Source organism: Pyxicephalus adspersus, chromosome 8 (assembly GCF_032062135.1).
Source record: "Pyxicephalus adspersus chromosome 8, UCB_Pads_2.0, whole genome shotgun sequence".
Taxonomy (NCBI): domain Eukaryota; kingdom Metazoa; phylum Chordata; class Amphibia; order Anura; family Pyxicephalidae; genus Pyxicephalus; species Pyxicephalus adspersus.
Genome location: NC_092865.1, coordinates 65,020,299 through 65,041,079, shown reverse-complemented (window position 1 = coordinate 65,041,079; position 20,781 = coordinate 65,020,299). Strand labels below are relative to the sequence as shown.

The 20,781-nt window shown below is 36.4% G+C and overlaps 1 protein-coding gene across 1 annotated transcript in view; it reads right to left on the bottom strand.

The window, feature by feature from the left end:
• The window catches only part of PHF2 (PHD finger protein 2), a 187,461-nt gene that overhangs the window by 7,395 nt on the left and 159,285 nt on the right, over positions 1-20,781 (bottom strand). Inside the window, 5 exon segments of the mRNA XM_072420977.1 lie at positions 2,379-2,471; positions 5,614-5,878; positions 9,322-9,431; positions 12,497-12,592; positions 18,314-18,585. Coding sequence (XP_072277078.1) covers positions 2,379-2,471; positions 5,614-5,878; positions 9,322-9,431; positions 12,497-12,592; positions 18,314-18,585 — 836 coding nt within the window.

Below are 20,781 nucleotides of genomic sequence, written 5' to 3'. Positions count from 1 at the left end.
CAAGTGGTTCCTTTTTAACAATTGTAATCTAAAGGTAGATATAATATTATTCTCAATCCAACCTCATCGCTCCCCTTCAGAAATGTAGTTTTTGTTTGGAAGTACACAAATATTGGTATCTGGTGATGACCTTGACACCTCGGTAGCCAGTTAGAAATTTAGAATAGGACACCAATTGAGATTCTATCTGGTCTTCATTTTGTAAAAAGAAAAAAAAAAATGCCTGGAAATGGGCTTTTGGATGGAATTTTTCCTTACAGCTGTAATGCATAACTACAAATTACATCATTACATATACAGTATAGGAATAAAATCTGGACTTAAGTTACTTATTTTACAATATCTCCCTTATACTAGTCAAATGGGTTGCAATGTGATGCTGAGTATTCCTGTGTATATTGTCTACTGTACAGGGCTCTGACTAGTCAGAATTTTTACATATTCAGGTGGTGTTTATTTGACCTACGTGTAGCAGACGCGTGCCTTGGCTGAGATCTGTGCTGCTAACTGAAGTGTAACTAACAATTAGCTGCTTATTTTATCAGGCAGTGTTCCATGGTGGAATGTTAGAGGCTGAGTGTAAATCAAACGATGTCTTCCTATATTACTGTATTATGTCATATGGAATTGTTGTCATTTGCTGCCATGATGTCTCATTTCATTACATGTGTCAGTGCTGCAAGGTACTTTCATGAAAATATTTAAAGCTGACAGGTAAAATAACAAAGTTTTCTAGAAACAGCTTCAAATTCAACAAGAGTGACGTTCGAGGGACTGTATCAGTGTCTGCTCAATGGCATTTCACTTTTAATTGCTGTAAGTTTTTTTTTGTAATTTATACATTTATTGTGCATTGCTATCCAGTAGGAGAGGTCATATAATGGAGCTCTGTCAAACTTGGAGTTTATATAAACTAGAAAAAGGTTAAATATGGAGCTCTGCTTCATACAGTTATGAACTTTTCAGCAGGGATACAGCATATGTCATCAGCAAGAGGTCAGGCAACTGCCAGGGCATTACCAGCAATAGAAATAGCTGTAGGAATCAGATCATTGAATCAGAATTTTTGTTTGATTTCCCATCCAAATTTAATCAAATACATAATCCACTATTTTCAGTTAACTGCTAGGCAATTGGGTTCAAGAGAACCAAATATTCTTTAATTTAACAAATACATTTCATTCAACTACAGTGTTCAACCCAGAAATTTTTTTAAGCTGGGTGGGAAGAAATACTAGGTGGGTGGCAGCCCCCGTATTGTGACCTAACTCTTCAGTAACCATCTAAAAACAGCCGGGTGGTTACTGAAAAGTGCCGGGTGGTGCGCCCGTCTAAAAGGGGCTGGGGAGAACACTGAACTATATACAGCATTAGGTGTTCCATCCAATCACAGATCTGCTAATCTGGTAAACCAACATAAGGATAACACAATTTTTTGTAATTCCAACAAAAAAAATTGTTTTATATGAACATTGCAGAAATATTAAGTATCCATGAATGAAAATATCATATATACTCTAATATAAACCAAGATTTTTTGTTCTGAAAACATCATTAGAAAAATTTGGCCTCTACTATAGTGTAAGTCAGTTCTCACATAAAATGCATTACAAACTCTTGGGCCTGATGTATTAAAGCACTTGAAGGGTGGAGAGTATACATTTTCGTCAGTGAAGCTGGGTGATCCAACAAACCTGGAATGGATTTCTTAAAAGTCATTAGCTATTTTTTAGCAAATGTTTTCAATCCTGTACCAGATCCATTTCAGGTTTTCTTGATCTCCCCAGCTTCACTGATGAAAGTGTATTCTACCCAATCTTGGAGAGATTTATTAAATCGGGCCAGTGTGTGTTACACACTTTACATGCGGCCACAGTGACATCTACTGGTGGCCAACAATACCGTATAAAAGATCACTTAAAGTGGCCCATCACAATCAAAAAGTACAAAACATTACCCTTTAACTGGGTAAAAGGAATACAAACTAAACTTATGTGTTATTTTCCCTTTTAAATAAATCACACCATGGTTGTATTTATTCACATTAACATTTTGGCATTTCTGTTGATTACTGTTTTGAATGTTCTGTTGATTACTGTATTGAATATTGATTATATTGAAAGAAGGTTTATACTTGAGTCAATGTAGTTTCATGTTTTTAATTCAGGTAAAAGTAGGTATTTTAGCCACTAGTTCATATTTGGATCAGTTTATATTCAAGTATATAAAGTAAATAGATGTGCTATATGCTAAGGTACACGTTAACATAAAACAATTGTAATTCAAACCTCTGTGACTGAATCTTGCACAAACATGTAAAAATAAAAAAAAATTGTTAGTAGAAAAGAACCAAAGGTCTGGTTTACTTGTTGTGCTACCTTTGTCACTTTTGTGCTCGTTTCCAGCCGTCCTTTTGTACTTAAGACACAGGTCCTGCCCGCTTGTGTCACATGACTCATTCTGAAAGGGTTCTATAATAGAACACAGAAGGCAAAACACACTTGGATCAATAGATGATCTAACACAAGCTATTTCAAAGAAGCATTGCAAACACCAACATTCACATGTTCCCTTATGGACCCCAAAATGTGAGAACTGTTTTATTTAGAGGGTGATAGTTTAGGTATGGGGGTTATGGGTGGGCTTAATAACTGTGCACTCTAATCAAAGAACTGATACAAGATACAAAACAGTACTGTAAAGTTGGCTATAGATACAAGATGAAAACTGATCCTGAAAATTGTATCTAATCTTAAGTATATCTGTAGATTGAGATGTGGTACAGTGTGGTTGACCAAAACTGGCAAACATGTACACAAGCAATGCTAGCTGGAATGGGGATTGTTCTAATCATACCTCGTGACCCTGAATGACTACACATATAAGGACCAAATGTAAAGGAAATGTATTGTAATTTAGATATGCAGGACAAGTAAAAACTATCTTAAATAATAATATGGATGTATGTTAATGTCTTATGTCCCTATATTAAGGTCATTTAGTGTACAGCGCTGCGTAATATGTTGGCGCTATATAAATCCTGTTTACTAATAATAGTTTAATAATAATTTAGTGACATGACTATTGACTCTGTACACCACTGAATAATATGTTTGCGCAATAAAAATACGAGAGAAAAATAAAAACTATAATAATTAATAAAACTTTGATTTTGAATATAGTTTGTTACTTTATCAGTCAGTTGTCCAGCCATTCAAAAACAACGCACTTCCTGTGCACCTATCCCCTTTAGCACAACAGGTAAAGAATAGTAACTAGTCTACATCTCTATTTATTTGCTGCCAATACATTATTATAAATATCCAGCATAAAGTATGTGAAGGTTGTATTAAAATAGATTTAAAGTAAATTTTATATTAATAACTCACAACATTGTTATCAACAACAACAACCACAAAGTACTGCAACTTGCGTAATCTTTACCATAATACAGACTTATACTCAGGGAACTTCTTTTCCCATATGTAAAGCAGAATGGAAGTGACTAGTGCTTTAACACTACCATACAAAATCCTTCCAGCTTTCTGATATGCAGGGTAGTGCAAGGATAGGAATGGAAGACATGCCAATTCCTTGTGTTGATATGCGTATGCTGACTGATTACTAGTTTAGGGGCATGTTAATGGAGGGTAAATGATACTGACCAGAAACGTAACAAGGCATATAGTTGGAAACATCTCAAGCAATCCCAATGTAGGAGGGCATGTAACTCCCAACCATGGTTACACCCACTGTTTTTAGAAGTCTAACTTTGTAGGAAGGGGGTAGTCGGCTTCATTTTGAGTAAATACAGTATACCTTCTCTTCAGCTGGTGCTTATATTGACTTGAAAAAATATGATGTACATACATATAACGTTTTTTCCAATGTGTGTTATTGTAAATAAAAACTTACATAAAATATTTCTAACTATATTGCTATAAACTAAATTTACAAAGCTGTGTTTATGTTTTGTGCAACACTAAAAAAACTAATAAACAAAGCAAAAAAAAGGACAAATGTAAATATTAAATGTTGAAAAATAAAAAAAATAAAAATGTTGAAAAATAATAATGATAACGATTCTTACAGATTTATTATTGGGTTAAATAAGGAACAAATTGAATTTTAATTTCTTTTTTAACTTGTCTGGTAACAGACATCATAAACAGATTAATGGTCACTATTTTTATTTGTATGTGAACATAATAAAATTAAGATACTTGGTTAGTTGGAACATTGTACTGCACTAGAAATTTCAGGTGTAATCACATCTAAGGCTACGTACACACATCAGATGATTCTCGTCTGATAATCGTCTCAGGGCTAGTATTGGATGGGAATCTGACTTGTGTACAGCGCTCGTCCGACGTCAATCATGAATCGATCCTGACGGATCCACGAATGACAAACAATTGTAATATAAGCGAAGGGGGAGAGAGAGCAGAGGGGTGCTGCTCTGTCGTCCTTCCGCCTCCTCTTATTATAGAAAAGAATAGTGCTGTATGTACAGCGCGCGTTCATGCATCCTTTTGTCGTTGGAAAGTTTTGTAAAAGATCCTTTCCAATGACAATTATTGAACGTGTGTATGCAGCCTTAGTGACAAGTAGACAGATTTTCCACCAATTACTCTGCCAGCTTCTGTGGGGGTATAACATTTTTAGGAAATAATTTTCAAAGTATGTTACCCATTAAGTAAAAAGCAATTGTTAATCATAAATCTGTTGCTATCATCAAAATAATATCTGGGTAGCCTGCCATGAAGGTTCTTGTTTCCTGTCCCCTTCCTGTTATACCGTGACAATGCTTTTACACATGTGCCGTTTGTGATTACCCTATAATATGGGCTGCTCATGGAGACTACAAGTAGCTGTAAGCACACATTATGAAGGCAAAGTTCATCCCCATTAAAGTATTGCTGGAGCAAGTGCTTGCAGACAGAAACAGGCATCAAGAAGCTCCAGTCTACAGCATTGAGATGTATAATGAAAAAGGGACAAAACAAGTATTTTATTTAATGAAATCAAATACAAAACTACTAGGTTGATTCAGATCATTGCACTGCAGCAGCACAGTTGTTTGTGTACGGCAGTGCCATTTTTCCCCACCAGGGATCAGTGTGCTGAGATGCAATAAAAGAGAATGAAGCTGCCTAAGGCAATGCAAGCTAAATATACAGTAATGGGTCACTATGGTGTAAATGGTCTCTTGGGGTTTACACCTACTAAACAAGAGTTACACTATCAACACGCCTCCCTACTATCACTTTTGTCTATGTTACTATATGTGCAGCTATAACCAAACACTTTCCACTTTCTAGATATCAATGACCACTGAGGTATATTACTGAAAATTTGAATGATTTCAGCCTATGTTCTTAATGGTTTCTTAAATCCTAAATTCCCAGAAGCAACATAAACCCCGACTGATTTATGAAAACTGGAGTAAAAGTTAGTTTGCTACCCAAAGAAACTTTTTCGGCTTCACTTTTATTTTCAAACCTGTGTTAGAAAAACAGGGAATATCAGCCTATGCTATGGGCAACAGCTCCACTTTTCATAAATCGATTCACTGATCACACAAGTCAGTATACAGTTCAAACACACATTTACCTTTGGCAGCTGAGTTATTTTGGGAAGACACAGACGGTCTTCTTTGTGTAAGGAACACCCCGGGGGCCATAGGTTGAGACCCTCGGTTTACTTGGGCTACACCAAACGTACTGACACCAGCCGTGTACTCGTGGTCCGTTAGGCCAGACCCCAAGGATTCCAGCTTTGTGGCTTCAGGAGAACTGCTTTCCTGACATAGTTTATTTGTATTGGTGGGTGAAAGCTTCTTTTTTGTGTTCTTTTTCTTCTTGACCTTTTGTTCCTCCTTCAAGGAAGCAAATTGTTATCATGAAGCTGCTTAGAAATATAGACTGATTCCTGGATAGATCTAGCAAGTGAGGAGTGCATAAAAAAAGAAAGATTTACAAAAGGCGAGTTTAGATAGCCTGTCTTTCCATTTCAGAAGTAAGGATATATAAAATAAAAACATTTCATCAGAACTGATTAAAAAGGTGGATGGGAAGAGTTCATTCTTTATTTTAGAGTTGGAGATATTTCAGGTTGTCAATATTGCTTTATATCAAGAACCTTTTATGTGTATTTTTTACATTAGTTATTTTGTATTAAAATCTAAACCTATTTGGGCAGTTTAGGCAGTAACTGTTGCTGTTAGCAGACACTGACTGGCGTTTTTGTAAAATGTTCCATTGTACTAACTAGTGCTTTTGGACATGTGCAGTGAAGCCTTTTTTACATGAGGATATCCCTGTGAATTTCTGATCCTCTCTCTCTGTCACCATGTCCCCATGCATTGTTCCTGCCCTGCATCCTCTGACATTATGGGCCTGATTTATTAAAGGTCTCCAACGCTGGAGAGGATAAACTTTCATCAGTGAAGCTGGGTGAACCAGCAAACCTGTGATGGATTTCTTCAAAGTCATTTGAGTTTTCTAGCAAATTTGTGTTCTGGACCAGATCTGTTCTATGTTCGGTGGATCACCCAGCTTCACTGTTGAAAGTGTATTCTCTCCGGCCTTGTAGAGATTTAATAAATCAGGCCCTATGTTCCTCTCCATTGACTCTGTCCCTCTTCTTCTGCCACCACGTAACATTCTGTTTTTCTTCTACCCTTGTTTGCGTGACACCATGTTCTCTTACAATATTTCTGTCCTTCTTCCTCTGACACCATCTCCTGCTCCATCGTGTGCCCACTTTATCTGCCACCATCCCCCTGAATTGCTTCTGCCCCTCCTCCTCAATCACCATGTCCCCTTTCTTATTTCCTCTGCCCTTCTACTTTTGGCAACATGTCTTCCTGCAAAGTATTCTTCTTTTCCAGAACCTCCCCCATGTCTCTCTGTATAGCTGCACCTATCTGTGTACGTCTGCTTAAATGCCACTGCCAATCTTTTTTTTTTTTTTTTTGAATGCCACTAACAAAAAATTTCTCCAACCTGAATTAGTCCCTAAATGGGTGTTACCCTCATGGAGCACCAGTAGGTGACTGCAGACGTACTGCTAGTGATACTGTGCTAATACATGTCTGCAGCACAATTTTGCAAGAATGCTGGTCAAGGCATAAATGTAGTGTGAACTGATTCCATATGTCTCCTTTAGGGACTGAGCCCTTATATCAGGGGTGCCCAACAGATCGATCGCGATCTACCTGTAGATCGCAAAGGCAACGCAAGTAGTTTGCGGAACCCTGCCTTTTTAAAATAAACTCTACAGCGCACAGGAGTTATTAAGTCCAACTTTTTATTGTTGATATATCATTTGGTCATTTTGAAAGTAGCTCGCAAAACAAAAAAGTGTGGGCACCCCTGTATTATATTATGTCATTATATGGTAATTTAAGGTGTTAGTAATGGTTTGAAACTTAATATTTTAAAAGCTTTCATCCATTCTTCCCAGTCAATCTGCTGTCACTGAGAAACACCCGACTACAGTAAAGCTACAACTATAGTTGTATGAAACCTAATTTTATCTCCAAGCGTCTGTCAGCATCAGCATCAGACAAAGATAAGCCATTCAGGGCTTTAAGGTAATGATAGAGATAGTAGGAAGGCCCGTCACTGCCTCCTTAAAAGAAATACACATTTGGCCATACCACAAGACCTGTATTACTGTAATAATAAACAACTGATCGTGACAAAGCTTGGTGCAGGAAGGACCAATACTGACTTCCATTTTTCATTGTTCACCCCCCACATCACCTAGCCCTATGTTTCTCCCCAATAGCTTGTCATTTCTCAGATACTTTACTTTTTCAATTTCTTTTTTTTTCCTGCCAATCAAGGATGAAAGGTTAAAGCTCTGATATTAACATTTGAGCACAATCAGTATAACAATTATCTATTCTTTGTACTATATATGTAATTTAGTGCTCATAGGACAATCTATATAATGTACATAAAAAGGGCACAGCAATTTCGATTCAACCATTCAAATAGCTGACATTATTATGTTGTGTGCTACTATAATAGAAAATGGGTATACGTTTATACTACAATTGGTAGCATATGTGTGAATTGGTTTAGAAAGTGATGAATGGCCTACTTGCACTGTACATATGGAGATTTAGTCTGGCAGTTAGGATACAATTGGCTTGTCTCTTTAGAAACCTTAGAATAAATGCAAATCTAGTGTCCTGTATCAAACATTTATATTATATAATATATACTCAAAATATATGTAGTTTTAGAACATTTATAAGATCCACATTTATTTTAGCTAGATGGTTAGTTGCATGGATGTTAAATAACTGCAATAAATAGCTTACATAATAATATATTGTGTATTACAGTGTCTTTTATGATAAAAATGATAATATTTTAAAAAGAAAAATTTGATTCTAGGGTTCAAGCATAGTAATTTAATAATTGTATTATTTTAAAATAATTATGAAAAAGTGGTTTTAACTTAAACTACAATAAAATGTTTTTCTGTTAGCATGTAATTTAAAAGCGTTTAATGAACTCCTTTAAAGCCTAAAACGATTTACTCATACCCATTTTTGATATTACATGGTTTAATTTAATTATCTTTAATAATTTTAAAGTATGGTATTTTGTAATAAAATATTTAGAAATTAATTAGAGCGGCTTTTAGAAACTAAACAAATGGATAATGTGTAATTAAAATTTAATAAACATATCTGAAAAAAATAGCCAACAAAGAAAATATGAAGGAAGATAAGTAAAAGAAAATACAGAGAACAGTGAAATAATTATCTGAAACTAACAAATACTATCATTTTAGTTTGGGATGAAAGGAATGAAGCCCCAAAAAGTAATTTTATTTTACTTTATGCATGTATTTGTGTAACTAAACATAGAGCTATTATAACATATATATTGGGGTACTTTCCTTTTCTTTTGGTCCTCACCTATCCCTTCCCTCCTTCTCCACTCCTGATTTCTCTTATTTTCTCTTTGCTCCCTATTTAAATACTTAACTCTGTAGAAGGCCGACTCATCATTTAGAAATTACCAAGGAGCTAATGACCGCGATATGTGTAGCCCCAATAGGTATATCCAGGTAGATTCAGGGTTTTGGGTGGATATGCAGGTGGTGGGTGGACAACAAAAATTGGCCTCTCCACCCACCCTCTGTCTCCTGGGCTATATATGGTTTCTTAAAGTGTTATGTACAGTGTATGTATAAGAATTTAGAAATAAGTAAATTGTTCTCTACTGTCTTTTATAAAGATTTCTAAAAGATGTTACAAGGGTAGAATGGGAATGAGAGACTTTTTCAATGTCTCACCTGCTGGGACAACTTGGCTGCAGCAGCCGCAAGTCCAGTTTCAATAGAGGCAACTCGCGTACCTTCACGGATAGGCCTGTCTTGTCGGGGTATGGATGGGCCGACTCTTGCTAGATAACAAACATTTAATTTGGAACCAACATGAGTATATTAGTAAACAATCCCTAGGACAGGGGTCCCTAAATCCATTCTTTAGAGGCCAGGACCTGAACACATATTTTATTATTTCTCTAATAGGATTAAACCAAAGAAGAAATGTTCCATAAAGACTCAAAAAGGCTGTTTTAACAAAATCTGGCCTGTACGTGGCCCACAAGAGCTGGAGTTAAGGAACCCTGCCTTAAATAATCATTAATTAACAAAATTTCGCAGCATCAGTAACATTTAAATGCCTTTTGTTTAATCTCTTATTTTTATTGTTTCTATGAATGAGTATCAAAATCAGGTGCATTTCAGAAGCTTGCCTACCCTGGTAAGAATTGGAATAAATAAGTTTGGTACAGATTTGAAAATATATACACATATAAAAGTAAATAATATTAACAATACTACAAGGTTTGTATATTTAGAAGATTTTTGGAAACTGTGAAACCGTCACTCTTGTTAACACCTATGTAGATGATCATGGAACCTAATAAGAAGGCTTCTATTACATCTTTATTTTTAGATTTTTAGGAAAACATCCAAATTATTCTGAACATAACCAATGGGTGATGGGACAAAGAAAGCAGTGGGTGCCAATTAGGGGTTGGGTGTTGCAGTCTTACTTATTTAAAAAGTTATTGCAACAGCAAACATCATTACAAAAAAGCTAATATGTTTCATTATAAAAATAAAAGATAAATATAACGTTCAGCCATGTGAGGTCTATAGCTACCCTATATGAATCTGGATCTCCCTTTTCAACCTTTTGAATAAACCTTGTAAGCTTACACTCAAACAACATTTTATATACAGACATTAAAAAGCAGTCTGATTAAACAGGCAATTTTGAACCAAATGTTCAATTAACTTAGAAAGATTACAAATGCAAAAGGTTTTGAAAGACAACCATAAAAAATGGATTGAAATTTAATTCCTTTAATTGGAATTGTTCCCTGGACTTTCGGGATACACAATATTGATGCATATAAATACTTCTGTCTTTACAAACTAGAATTTATGTATCTAGAATTGTTTTAATATTAGATGGCACCCCATGGCATGTGCATTTTTCAATTACATGTTTATGGTAGAGAAAATCATCACTGGTTATTGGATGATGTTTGTAACAAAAGATCATTCGTCCAAGGCACTGCTTTATGTCAATCGGTAGTTAGGCTATGGCATTGGAAAGGATTTTTCACGATCCTTTCCAACAACAAAAACCTGAAAGGAGACATACATACAGCGCCATTCTGCCCAATTGACAGGGGAGAACCACGGAGCGTCACCCTACTGTGTTCTCTCTACCCTTCACTTATATTCCGGTCGTTTGTCTTCTGTGAATCTGCAAGGATGGAACCATGATTGACGTCGGACAGCCGCTCTACACACGTCAGATTCTCTTCCGATACCAGCCCCGAGGCGAGAATCAGACGAGAATTATCTGATGTGTGTACGTAGCACTAGTCCTACTGAAATATTGAAATGTGAAGAGATACCCTCAGAGATACGTGGATTTACTGTAAATGTTTGTCAGTATGACCTCTGCTTTTATTGTTTAGCAAGTTTTAAACTAAAGCTGCATACACACGGCAAATTTTTCTCGCCCGATAATCGGTATCGGCCAATTATCGGGCGAAAATCTGCCGTGTGTAGTCGGTCGTCGTCCATCGTCCGACGACCGTCCTGGCGGATCCATGGACGATGGACGACGACCGATCCTAATGAAAGGGAAGGGGAGAGCGCGCAGCAGGGTGCCGCTCCGTCGCTCTCCCCCTCCCCTCTCCATAGAGCATGAACGGTGCTGTATGTACAGCATCGTTCATGCATCGTGCAGTCTTTTCTCGTTGGAAAGGATCGTGAAAGATCCTTTCCAACGAGAAAAATTGCAGGTGTGTATGCAGCTTAAGTCTTATGCTTGGAAAATGTGTCTATTTTTGTATTTCTATTATATTAATGCTTCTTTACATTATTGTATTAATAATATGTCTTGCTTGGTTTCAAAAAAGAATAAAATTCAAGCTAAAGGCAAAACCTTTTCATTATTTTGGAATAGGGAAGGGTAAAATATCGGTTAGGTTTTTTGCTTTGGCTGTCCCATTTGGGATGTTCCTTCACTTCCTGTTAGGTAGACACTCAAAAGTGAAAAAAAACAGTTGTATTCATAAAAGTGTTCTGTTGTAAGATTACCTCTTTTGGTGATAACTCTTCAATCTTGGTCAAATGGTTACAGGGTCTCTTTTTAGAGACACACATACAGTAACAAAAATCTAACAACTCTCCACCACTAATTTTAAAAAAATGCCTTTAGATACACTTTTAGAATTAATTTTTCTTTAAAACTCTGGGGTTTTCTGTTTAATTCCCAGATAAGGGTTTTATCTGCATGCACTTTATATGTTCTCCGTTTACCTGTGTATTTTTTTTAATTAAAAAATATTGATAAAACCCAATGAGGCATATGACAAACAATACCCGAAAGTTCAAAAACAACAACCAAAAAGTATAGTTAAAAGATACACATACACTATAGATAAGTCTATGTGTGTTTCTAACCATAATAAGAGAGAAAGACCTACAGGCTGGCTTATTGACCCTTTTATCATCACACAATATGGCACCAGCAGAAATCCCATTATGTATCCAACACATGCAATTTTTAAAACATGACCTAACATCTGAATACATTTCACCACTCAGCAGCATTTTTTCAGTTGTGATCAAATTGTTAGTAGAACAAAAAAATGCAGTCAGCTTTACCAATGACATAATGTGATGGTTTGATGACATGAGACCTTCCTATGGCTGGCAAAAACAAAACAAAAAAAAAAAACACTGAAATATATGGCCGAATATTATTGCTCTTACATTAGTGTTGTGACTTACCACCTTGATTTGACTACTTAAAGCAGGGTGCTTAAGTGCTTAAAGTTTGTTCAAAAGAAACTGAAAAAATACTGCTGTATCAGATAGCATAACAGAGGAATTGGGGGTCTATATTGCAGGAGGATTATATGAGATGCATGCTCACCTGTGGGGCTATATGGAGCATCATCAGAACATTTTCTCTTCCTTGATCGAGATTTGAACACAGGGTTATCTTCATCTGACTCGAGAGATGGGTAAACTATACAAACAGAGATCAGTGTTATTGGAGTGTATAGCACAATCTCCGCTACGAGTATGGGCTACTTGTAGATCAATGTGCAAAGTACAGTATCCTAAAGCGTCTAACTCACGTTTCATCTGCCTGGCGTCTATAGGTCTCTCCGCATTTTGCAATGACTTATAATAAGCGTGGTAACAAGTAACTATCTCCAGTGTTATTGGTGGATGATATTAATTACAATGCTAAATCAGCTATGGGACTATGGTAAAGTTCCCTTTTTATATACGTCATGCCATTTTGCACACCTCAGCTGAGACAGCTTAAGGGGTCAGAAAACCTTATTTATATAAAAGAGCTAAAAATATTATGTACAGAAAAGCTTCCTATAATTCAGGAGCAAATTAAAAAGAAGGTCACCAGAGGATAGATGAAAGTCAGGCTTTAAAAAAAAATCAGTGTGTTTTTTACCAATTTGTTTTCACTTAAAATCTGCTTTGTGATAGAAAAAAAGACTATTAAATAGAATAAAAAGAAGTCAGTATTTTTTATGCTGCATGATATCTGCTTAGGTGTTTTTAAGAAATCCATAATATTAGTACTAAATAACATAAATTTAGTGCACACAAACACAATGTAACCCCCATTTTTTTATATCTAAAATAAAAGTTGGGGTTGTGTTACAGATATCAGATATGCTCTTTAATACCACTGGTACTCTTAATGGAGAACTAACCCCTGCCCTCTACTCCAGCCAATCAAACACCTGGAAAAAGTTGTAAAAGCCCTTGATTGGTCAACTGAATCTTTTAAAAAATAGTGCTAAACAGAGCAGAACAGACTCGTGATTGAACTCGTTTAGCCAACTCAACGACAGGCAAAGGGTTGCAAACTTCCACTCCATCATTGGCATCCTCAGTACCTACTTCTAGGTAAAATGTTGCCCAGTTTAACTGAAAACATATTGTGACAGCAGGAACTTGCCCCTAACCCCCTAAGGTGGCATTACTACATGCCTTGCATTCACAGTATATTGAAGCAGAGAGCACTTTGATCTGCATTACTTAAGGCCACTGACTGCTGTGTGAGGTTCTAAATAGGAAAAAAATTTCAAGAAAAATAAAATCAGTACCCTCAATACAGGAAGGGGAGTTAAACCCAAAGCAAGGCTTTAGGGTCCACCCAGGACAAAGCAGAAGACCCTTATTTAACTATTTAATAGCTGAAATATTTAGGTGGAAGTGATAATTATGGTGCAGGACTTTCAACATGCCACTCCCTGTGAAATCTAGAAAATGATTGGGATTCATCCCACCACATACCAAACAAATTGTAACTACTTAAATAAAGGTGATCTTACAAGGTCTTCCTGTTCAGTAATACCACTAAGTTTTCTGTATTCAAACCCCTGGTAAACCTCTTTAGGATTATAATGGGTAATAGCGATAGGTTAGAGGATGCAAATGCAAACAGGATATAAAGAATCTTAAATTTTTTAAAACATATGAGAACCGTTACACATTTTCTGTATTCAGAAACAATATAAGTAGCTCCTTTACATAGTAAACCAAGTACTATTTAAGATTTGTATGCTGAAACTATGTTACATAATAATGTTTTAATGCTCAGGGTAGGCACTTTTCTACACAATAAAACGCAAATATTTTGCAGTATTTCATACAAACAAATCTGGCTTTATACTTGAGTATATACTGTATATAGGAGCTGAAAGTATATGCCAGTACCAAGAACATTTCTGAAGACCAAACAGCACAGTAATGCTGAATTTATATGCGCAGTATAGCTCAAGACAACCTCCCTATATTATCTATTATTGAGTCATTTCCTGTAGTTTTGTTATGAATACGAAAAGTGTCTTCCCCAGGACCTTTTCTTTTCCTCTGAGCTTTTCAGTACTACAGGACTGTAATATGTTGACACATAAATATCTGTAAAATAAGCCGGCTCATCTAAGGTGTGCAGCATAACACGACATCCAAATATCTTAGTAAGCACAAAAGAAAGAGAACAAACAATGTATTTGCTTGCCACATATTTTCAGAAAGCAAGGATTAACTATTAGGTGTATTCTAGTTCTCTAAGAAAACATAATTATGCATTTAATGTCATGGAAATGAATGAGATAACTACAAAAACAAAAACACACAAGTGCAAATGGTATCTGTTAATTCATAATGCATGTTTCAGCGTTTTCATGAGTAAAACCAAATCAGGGTCACACTGTATTGAAATCCTGATCAAAAGGATAACTGTATTTAAGCACAAGAGTACAGTAATCTCTTTTCACCCAAAACCCATCAAAAAACTTAAAGTGATCCCTACCAAGAATATTTGTATAGTAAAATCTGCCCATCGGGGCTAAGTTCAGGGACACCTGACATATACTAGATGGTATACAAGAAATAGAGCTTCTATGGCTGTGATGTTGGAAGCCCCACCTTGACTAGTAAAAATCCCACCTCTGGCCACTAGAAGTCCGACACTCTTACTACTCAATAGCTTCTTGGGGTAGACAGGAGATGATGTCACTATTGATGACATCACTAGGCCGCAGTGGTGACATGCTAGGTAAGAAGTCTAACCTAGTTTTTAAATTTACTTTAGGGGTCAAATAGATATTGATAACTGTACTTTTGCAGGTAACTAAAATTATCCTTTTTCAAAGACACACCTCAGCTAATTGACTGTATGACAAGATGATCTGTGAAAGGGCAAGAGCAAGTGATTTCTGAGTCACTAACTTAATGAGCAGGCAGCATATAATGTCAGCACTCCTGATGTATATACTTGTTTAGGATTAGTGACTCAGAAAGCATTGAGATCAAAGGACCGGTATGGCAGGCAGTGAGCGTTTTAAGAAGCAGAGGACAGCGAAGACATCCCTATAATTATTTTTATGATAGCTTTCCTGGTTACCCAAGGTACACTTTGGTTTCTCCTGCAGGTTGCTACATCACTATCAGGTTCTATGGTGACATAGGGAGTAACAAAAAGAACCACACCATGAGGGGGGATCAAATGGATCCAACATTATATCAGTAGTGTCAGATATGAACTTTATCCTGGAGCAAACCCAATACCATTCCCGCCAGAGAAGACAGTATAAACATTTTTCATCTGCAGGGGCCTTTTTTTAGAAGAAGATTTTGGGTGAAAGTTGTTTTAACGCAGAGTAACAAGGTGTAAAATATACTTCCACCTCTCTATTTGACATAGAATGATTACATACCACAAAAAAGTAAAATGTTCATTCCTATAAAATGTATTCACACTGTACTCATAGCCATTCTAAAACAATATCAGCAGAATGAAAACCAACTTATTCTCCAAAAGGAATGATATCACTGAAGTAGGGCAGGCGCATCTTTACTAATGACCTCCATGCCAACATCAATGTCTCCTCCTACATATGAGCTATGAGTTTTGTTGCTGTTAGCACCGTCTAAATATTCTCATAAATAATCTACTACATGGCAGTGAAAAAGGAAATGGAGCGTCATCTATCTTCAACTGGATTCTTCATAAGAATATATGAATAAATGCCCTTAGAAGCAACTTCAACTTGGCAGTAAAGTCAAACTCATCAGTGTCAGGTATTTGGAAAGGATTTACCGTTTGGTGAATCCAACCCTGCCTGCACTTTAATGAAAAAGGAGAAATCAGTATCAAGCAGGGTTGTTCTTTAGTCCAATAGATATCATATCTTAAGCATAAGATATTTCCATGCTTGCAAACTGTTCATATACACTTTGGATTTTCACCACCGTAGCATGAGAAAATTTGCCATCATTAATTCCCTGCTAGCAATGGTTGTGAATGGAAACTCTGCCTCTTCTCCTTGGTGTGTAAATTGGTGGATCATCTCTGTAGAAGGTGAATATAGTCCTCCAGAAAGCACAGAATATGCACCGTGCTCCTAAATACACACTTTATAACAAATACATCCTACAGATGGGTAGATATGGGTTAAAGGTTTAACAATTTCTTCTAATCTCATACTAACTACAGAACTGAAACTACTGCAGAGGAAACAGTATTTCTACATTATCCAGACAGTCTGTATGAATAAGGGAATAGGTCTAAAAGTATGCTTGCCATTACTGAATAAAGTCATGTGACATTGCTTTACTGGGATACAAATCCTTTTTCCTACTTTAATCTATCACGAAGTATTTATTAAAATAGCTGGCGCTACATTTGCATCCAGCACTTCAAAAGTGCTCTTAATATGATCATAACTGCAGACAGCAAATCAAATTACTGAACCGGTTTGTGAAAACATTTAGAACGTAATGTCTCTATTTCATGCATTACTTTCCCTGAGCGCGGCAAGTAATTAGATTTACAAAATATTGCTGTACCGCATTTGCAAATCTTCTCTGCCACCACACACAAGCACAACACTTACATATCTGCAAATTATCTCTAATTTTCACAATAAGGAGAGCAATATTTTGAAAATGTGCCCCTGCGATTGTTCATCATTGACAATAAGGAGTATCTAAAGCAGACCTGTAATGATGGTTAGATTAGTGAAATGCCACTTGGAAGTGCAGACACCTGGCTACCTGCATGAAGTTTAAAGCTGGGTTCCAGGCAGGTATAAAACACACACAGCTTTGTGTTCATTAATAAGTCATTAAATGAATTGAATATGTAAACGTAATTTTAAAAACTGAATTCAGTTTGGTATCACCACTCTGTAACCCCCTTAGAGTATTACATGGGGAAGTCATGAAAGTTGGCTGAAAAAGAACATAGGAGAAGAAGGTAGAATGACATGACCTCATCAATCTGCTGCTGCTCTTTTACTGTCTAGTCAGCAGGCTAAGAGAGAAGAGATGTCACTGCCATATTTTTACAGTTTAAATCCTTAAAAGAGAAATTAAAGTTATTATCTGTGTGACTGTGTTGTGAGACAGGTCTACCTAAATCTCAGGGCTGGATGAATAGAATTTAAAATTTTGCAGATAAAAAATAATCATCACGGTAATAAAACCCTTTATAGGTGTGCAGGCAGGAACCCACAGCAACCAATCAAAATGTAGCTCTCAGCTGCAATGTTTGGAACAATGAACTTCTAGTTTACCCCAGGTTTCTGTACTAATGATCAACATTTTGACACTTGCAATGATGCAATACAAATACACCCGGACAGACTGATTGGCAGAAAAGGGTCAACATGTTGAAGCATTACTGTCACCATGATCACATCATCAAAGAAAGCTTCAATAAAGAGCTTCGATAAAGCTTTGGGAATTTGTCTTATGTCAAAATGCAGGTGTTATTGCTCCTACAGACATACTTCTCACAAACCATGTTCCTGCGTGGTTGGCATGAGCCACTAATCAGCTGCAATGCTCATTAAAATCTGAAAAGTTAGATTTCAGAGGCAGATTTAAAAAGTGGTGGTTGGGCCTTCTTGGTGGATCCTTCATACTAAGGACACTGCCCCAATATCTAATGAATGGCCAAAGTCACATAAGTTTGAGAAGCATTAACCACCCTCTGTACAACTGTCTGTGTGAAAAAGCCCTAGGAGAAATGTGTCTTCAACCAACCTCAGTAACATCAACCAACCTTTTGGTGTGTCATAGTTAGACGTGTACTTTCTCATCCCTAGACATGACAACTTAGGAGTACTTTACTCAAATTGTCTTAATGGTCGATGTCTAATTTTCCCATGTTACATGTAAGCACAGAATTACCAGCAAGCCTTACCATAGTCAGAGTCTTTAAAACATGCTCCTAGGTTATCCTGCTCCTCTTCATAGTCATCCATAGTGATACTGTTCTTCGCTGCTTTCTTGCTGGCCCTTTTACTTGCACATTTGTTGTTGCTACTTGATTTCTTTGAGTTATGAGCTGATATGGAATTGTTTTTCGATTGGTTTGTACTCCATGATGTCTGTAGACAGGAATCTGAAGGTAGATTTGCCATTGACAACATGCCCTGTATTGCTTCTTGTGTGCTTGGCGATGCGGGTGGCTGACTGTGCAACAATATACTAAGCATTAAATGCAGAACATTAAATGTTTTAGAAACAATAGCATAAACCTATCCAAAATGCTTTGATTTAAAACAAACAAAGTTAAAGTAATACAAATTTGGCTCTCTAGCTCCAATCATTCCTAAATCATTTGAATGACCTTGCATGGTCCTATCTGTACTTTGTCCTACGCTACATATGTTTTTGATACAATAAATGCCTTAGTAAAGCAGCTAACACATAAACGGGTATAAAAGGTTGTAAAAAATGTAAAAGTTTCATGGACTTGCGGAATGTATGAATTTATAATATATATATATATATATATATATATATATATATATATATACACACACACACACACACTATTATATGCTTTGTAACACTTACATGCAGACATTAAAGCTCTGGACTGCTGCTCTTGCACACAAGCAGTCCTAAACAATTTCTACATGTCCCCCTGAACACTGTAACAGAGCTGAATAAAGCAGTGTTTAGGCAGAACGAGGGTTTGGAGCTTTGGACAGCTGGGCCGCTGCACTGTTGAATCTTTGTTGAAAAAAAAAGACCAGCATCAGTGCTCAACCCAGAAATTGTAGGTGGGTGGAAGCCCCTGAACTGGGACTCAACTCATCAGTAACCAACCAAAAAGAGCCGAGTGGTTGCTGAAAATTGCGGGGTGGTGGGCCCAGCTAAAAGAAGCTGGGGAGAACACTAAGCATATTTATTACTGTATCTGTAACCTGACATTTTCCACACGATCACTTTCTCGATCAACCTACTAAATGACTGAGGATTGCTGCTCCAGTCCAACAACAGCTCACCTATTACAATTTGAGAAGCTGTACGGCTATCAGGAACCCTTTCATATTAGCAGAATTTTGCAATAGCAAGAGACTATTATGACTAAAAGATCAAGGAAGAAAAACCCAATTGTCCAGATGTGTAAAAGTGCTGATGGGTCTTATCTGCAAACACTCAGATAGTTCATATCTCCTGTAGTACATTGATAGTCATGTTCATGCATGCAAATGAATTGTTGAAGTGGAGGTAAGCTTCTTCCCATACCCCACTTGAAAATAAAGGTGGTCTGAATCTAATTAATACCTGCCTTGATTGTGATAATCCGGCAAACTAATTGCATGGCTTTAGACCATACTTTTGAGAGATTTACAACCAAATTACGTGATAATCAACTTTTAAGTACCGTTCAAATTAATTTTCAGTCGTGCTATATCTAACCAGATGTTAGATTGTGTGGCTTACCTTGAAGCTTCTCACTAAATAAATGCTGCGCTAAGTTAAATGGATATTATGTAGAAAACCCTGATGATTATCCGCCTGTGACAACCGGCATGGGATCTCTATCTCTGCACCCTAACCCATGTAGTTGTTCAGTTACATTAAAAAAAGGAGTCCCGTCACTAATTGAATTTTCATTACTGCAGTTAATTCCTAGGTTCAGAATAAGGAATTTATTATTAATATTCTCATAGCCACAAAAATCATTACTCCTGAGATCAGAGATGGCAGATTGCATTATACATTTAAGTGTATGCCAAGCCAGAGACTTTTTTTTAAATTCTGGATACAGAGGGAAATAATAATAACTTTGGTATGTTTTTTTTTTCCAGCCATCCAAGGCTCCATGAGAGCGTTCATTTCTTCCAGTCTGGTAATGCCTGGTCAGCAGAAATAAGGAGAAATCCCTTGAAGGGTGATTCCAGACTTTGGCATTCACCACAGTGCCAGTTAGGTGTCCAGAAGCGGTTTCAGGCAAAATCATTTTTTGCAAGCATTTGTATACACTTGTGCAAACATTTGCAAATGTTTCTGAATGCATTTGTAGATAATGCAAAGTTTTTTTTTCTTAACAGGAGTACTGTGGTCAATTTCCAGTTTAAAAAACACTTGCAAAAAAAAAAAAAAAACATACAAATGCTTACAAACATGTACTAGTGATTTAATTAAGGTCTATGGGGAGCAAAACTGTCCCTGCACACGGCATAGAGCAACTGAAAAAAGACACTTAAAAATATTTGATATGTAAAACAAACTCATTCATTGTAATGATAATCATTATTTTGGTAAAAATGGATGCAAAAATTGAACCTCCTAAAAGAGACCTCCAAATAGTAAAAACTAAACATGAGTTTTAAGACTTTCTTTCTCTTTCCGAAAAACATTTGTATAAAGATT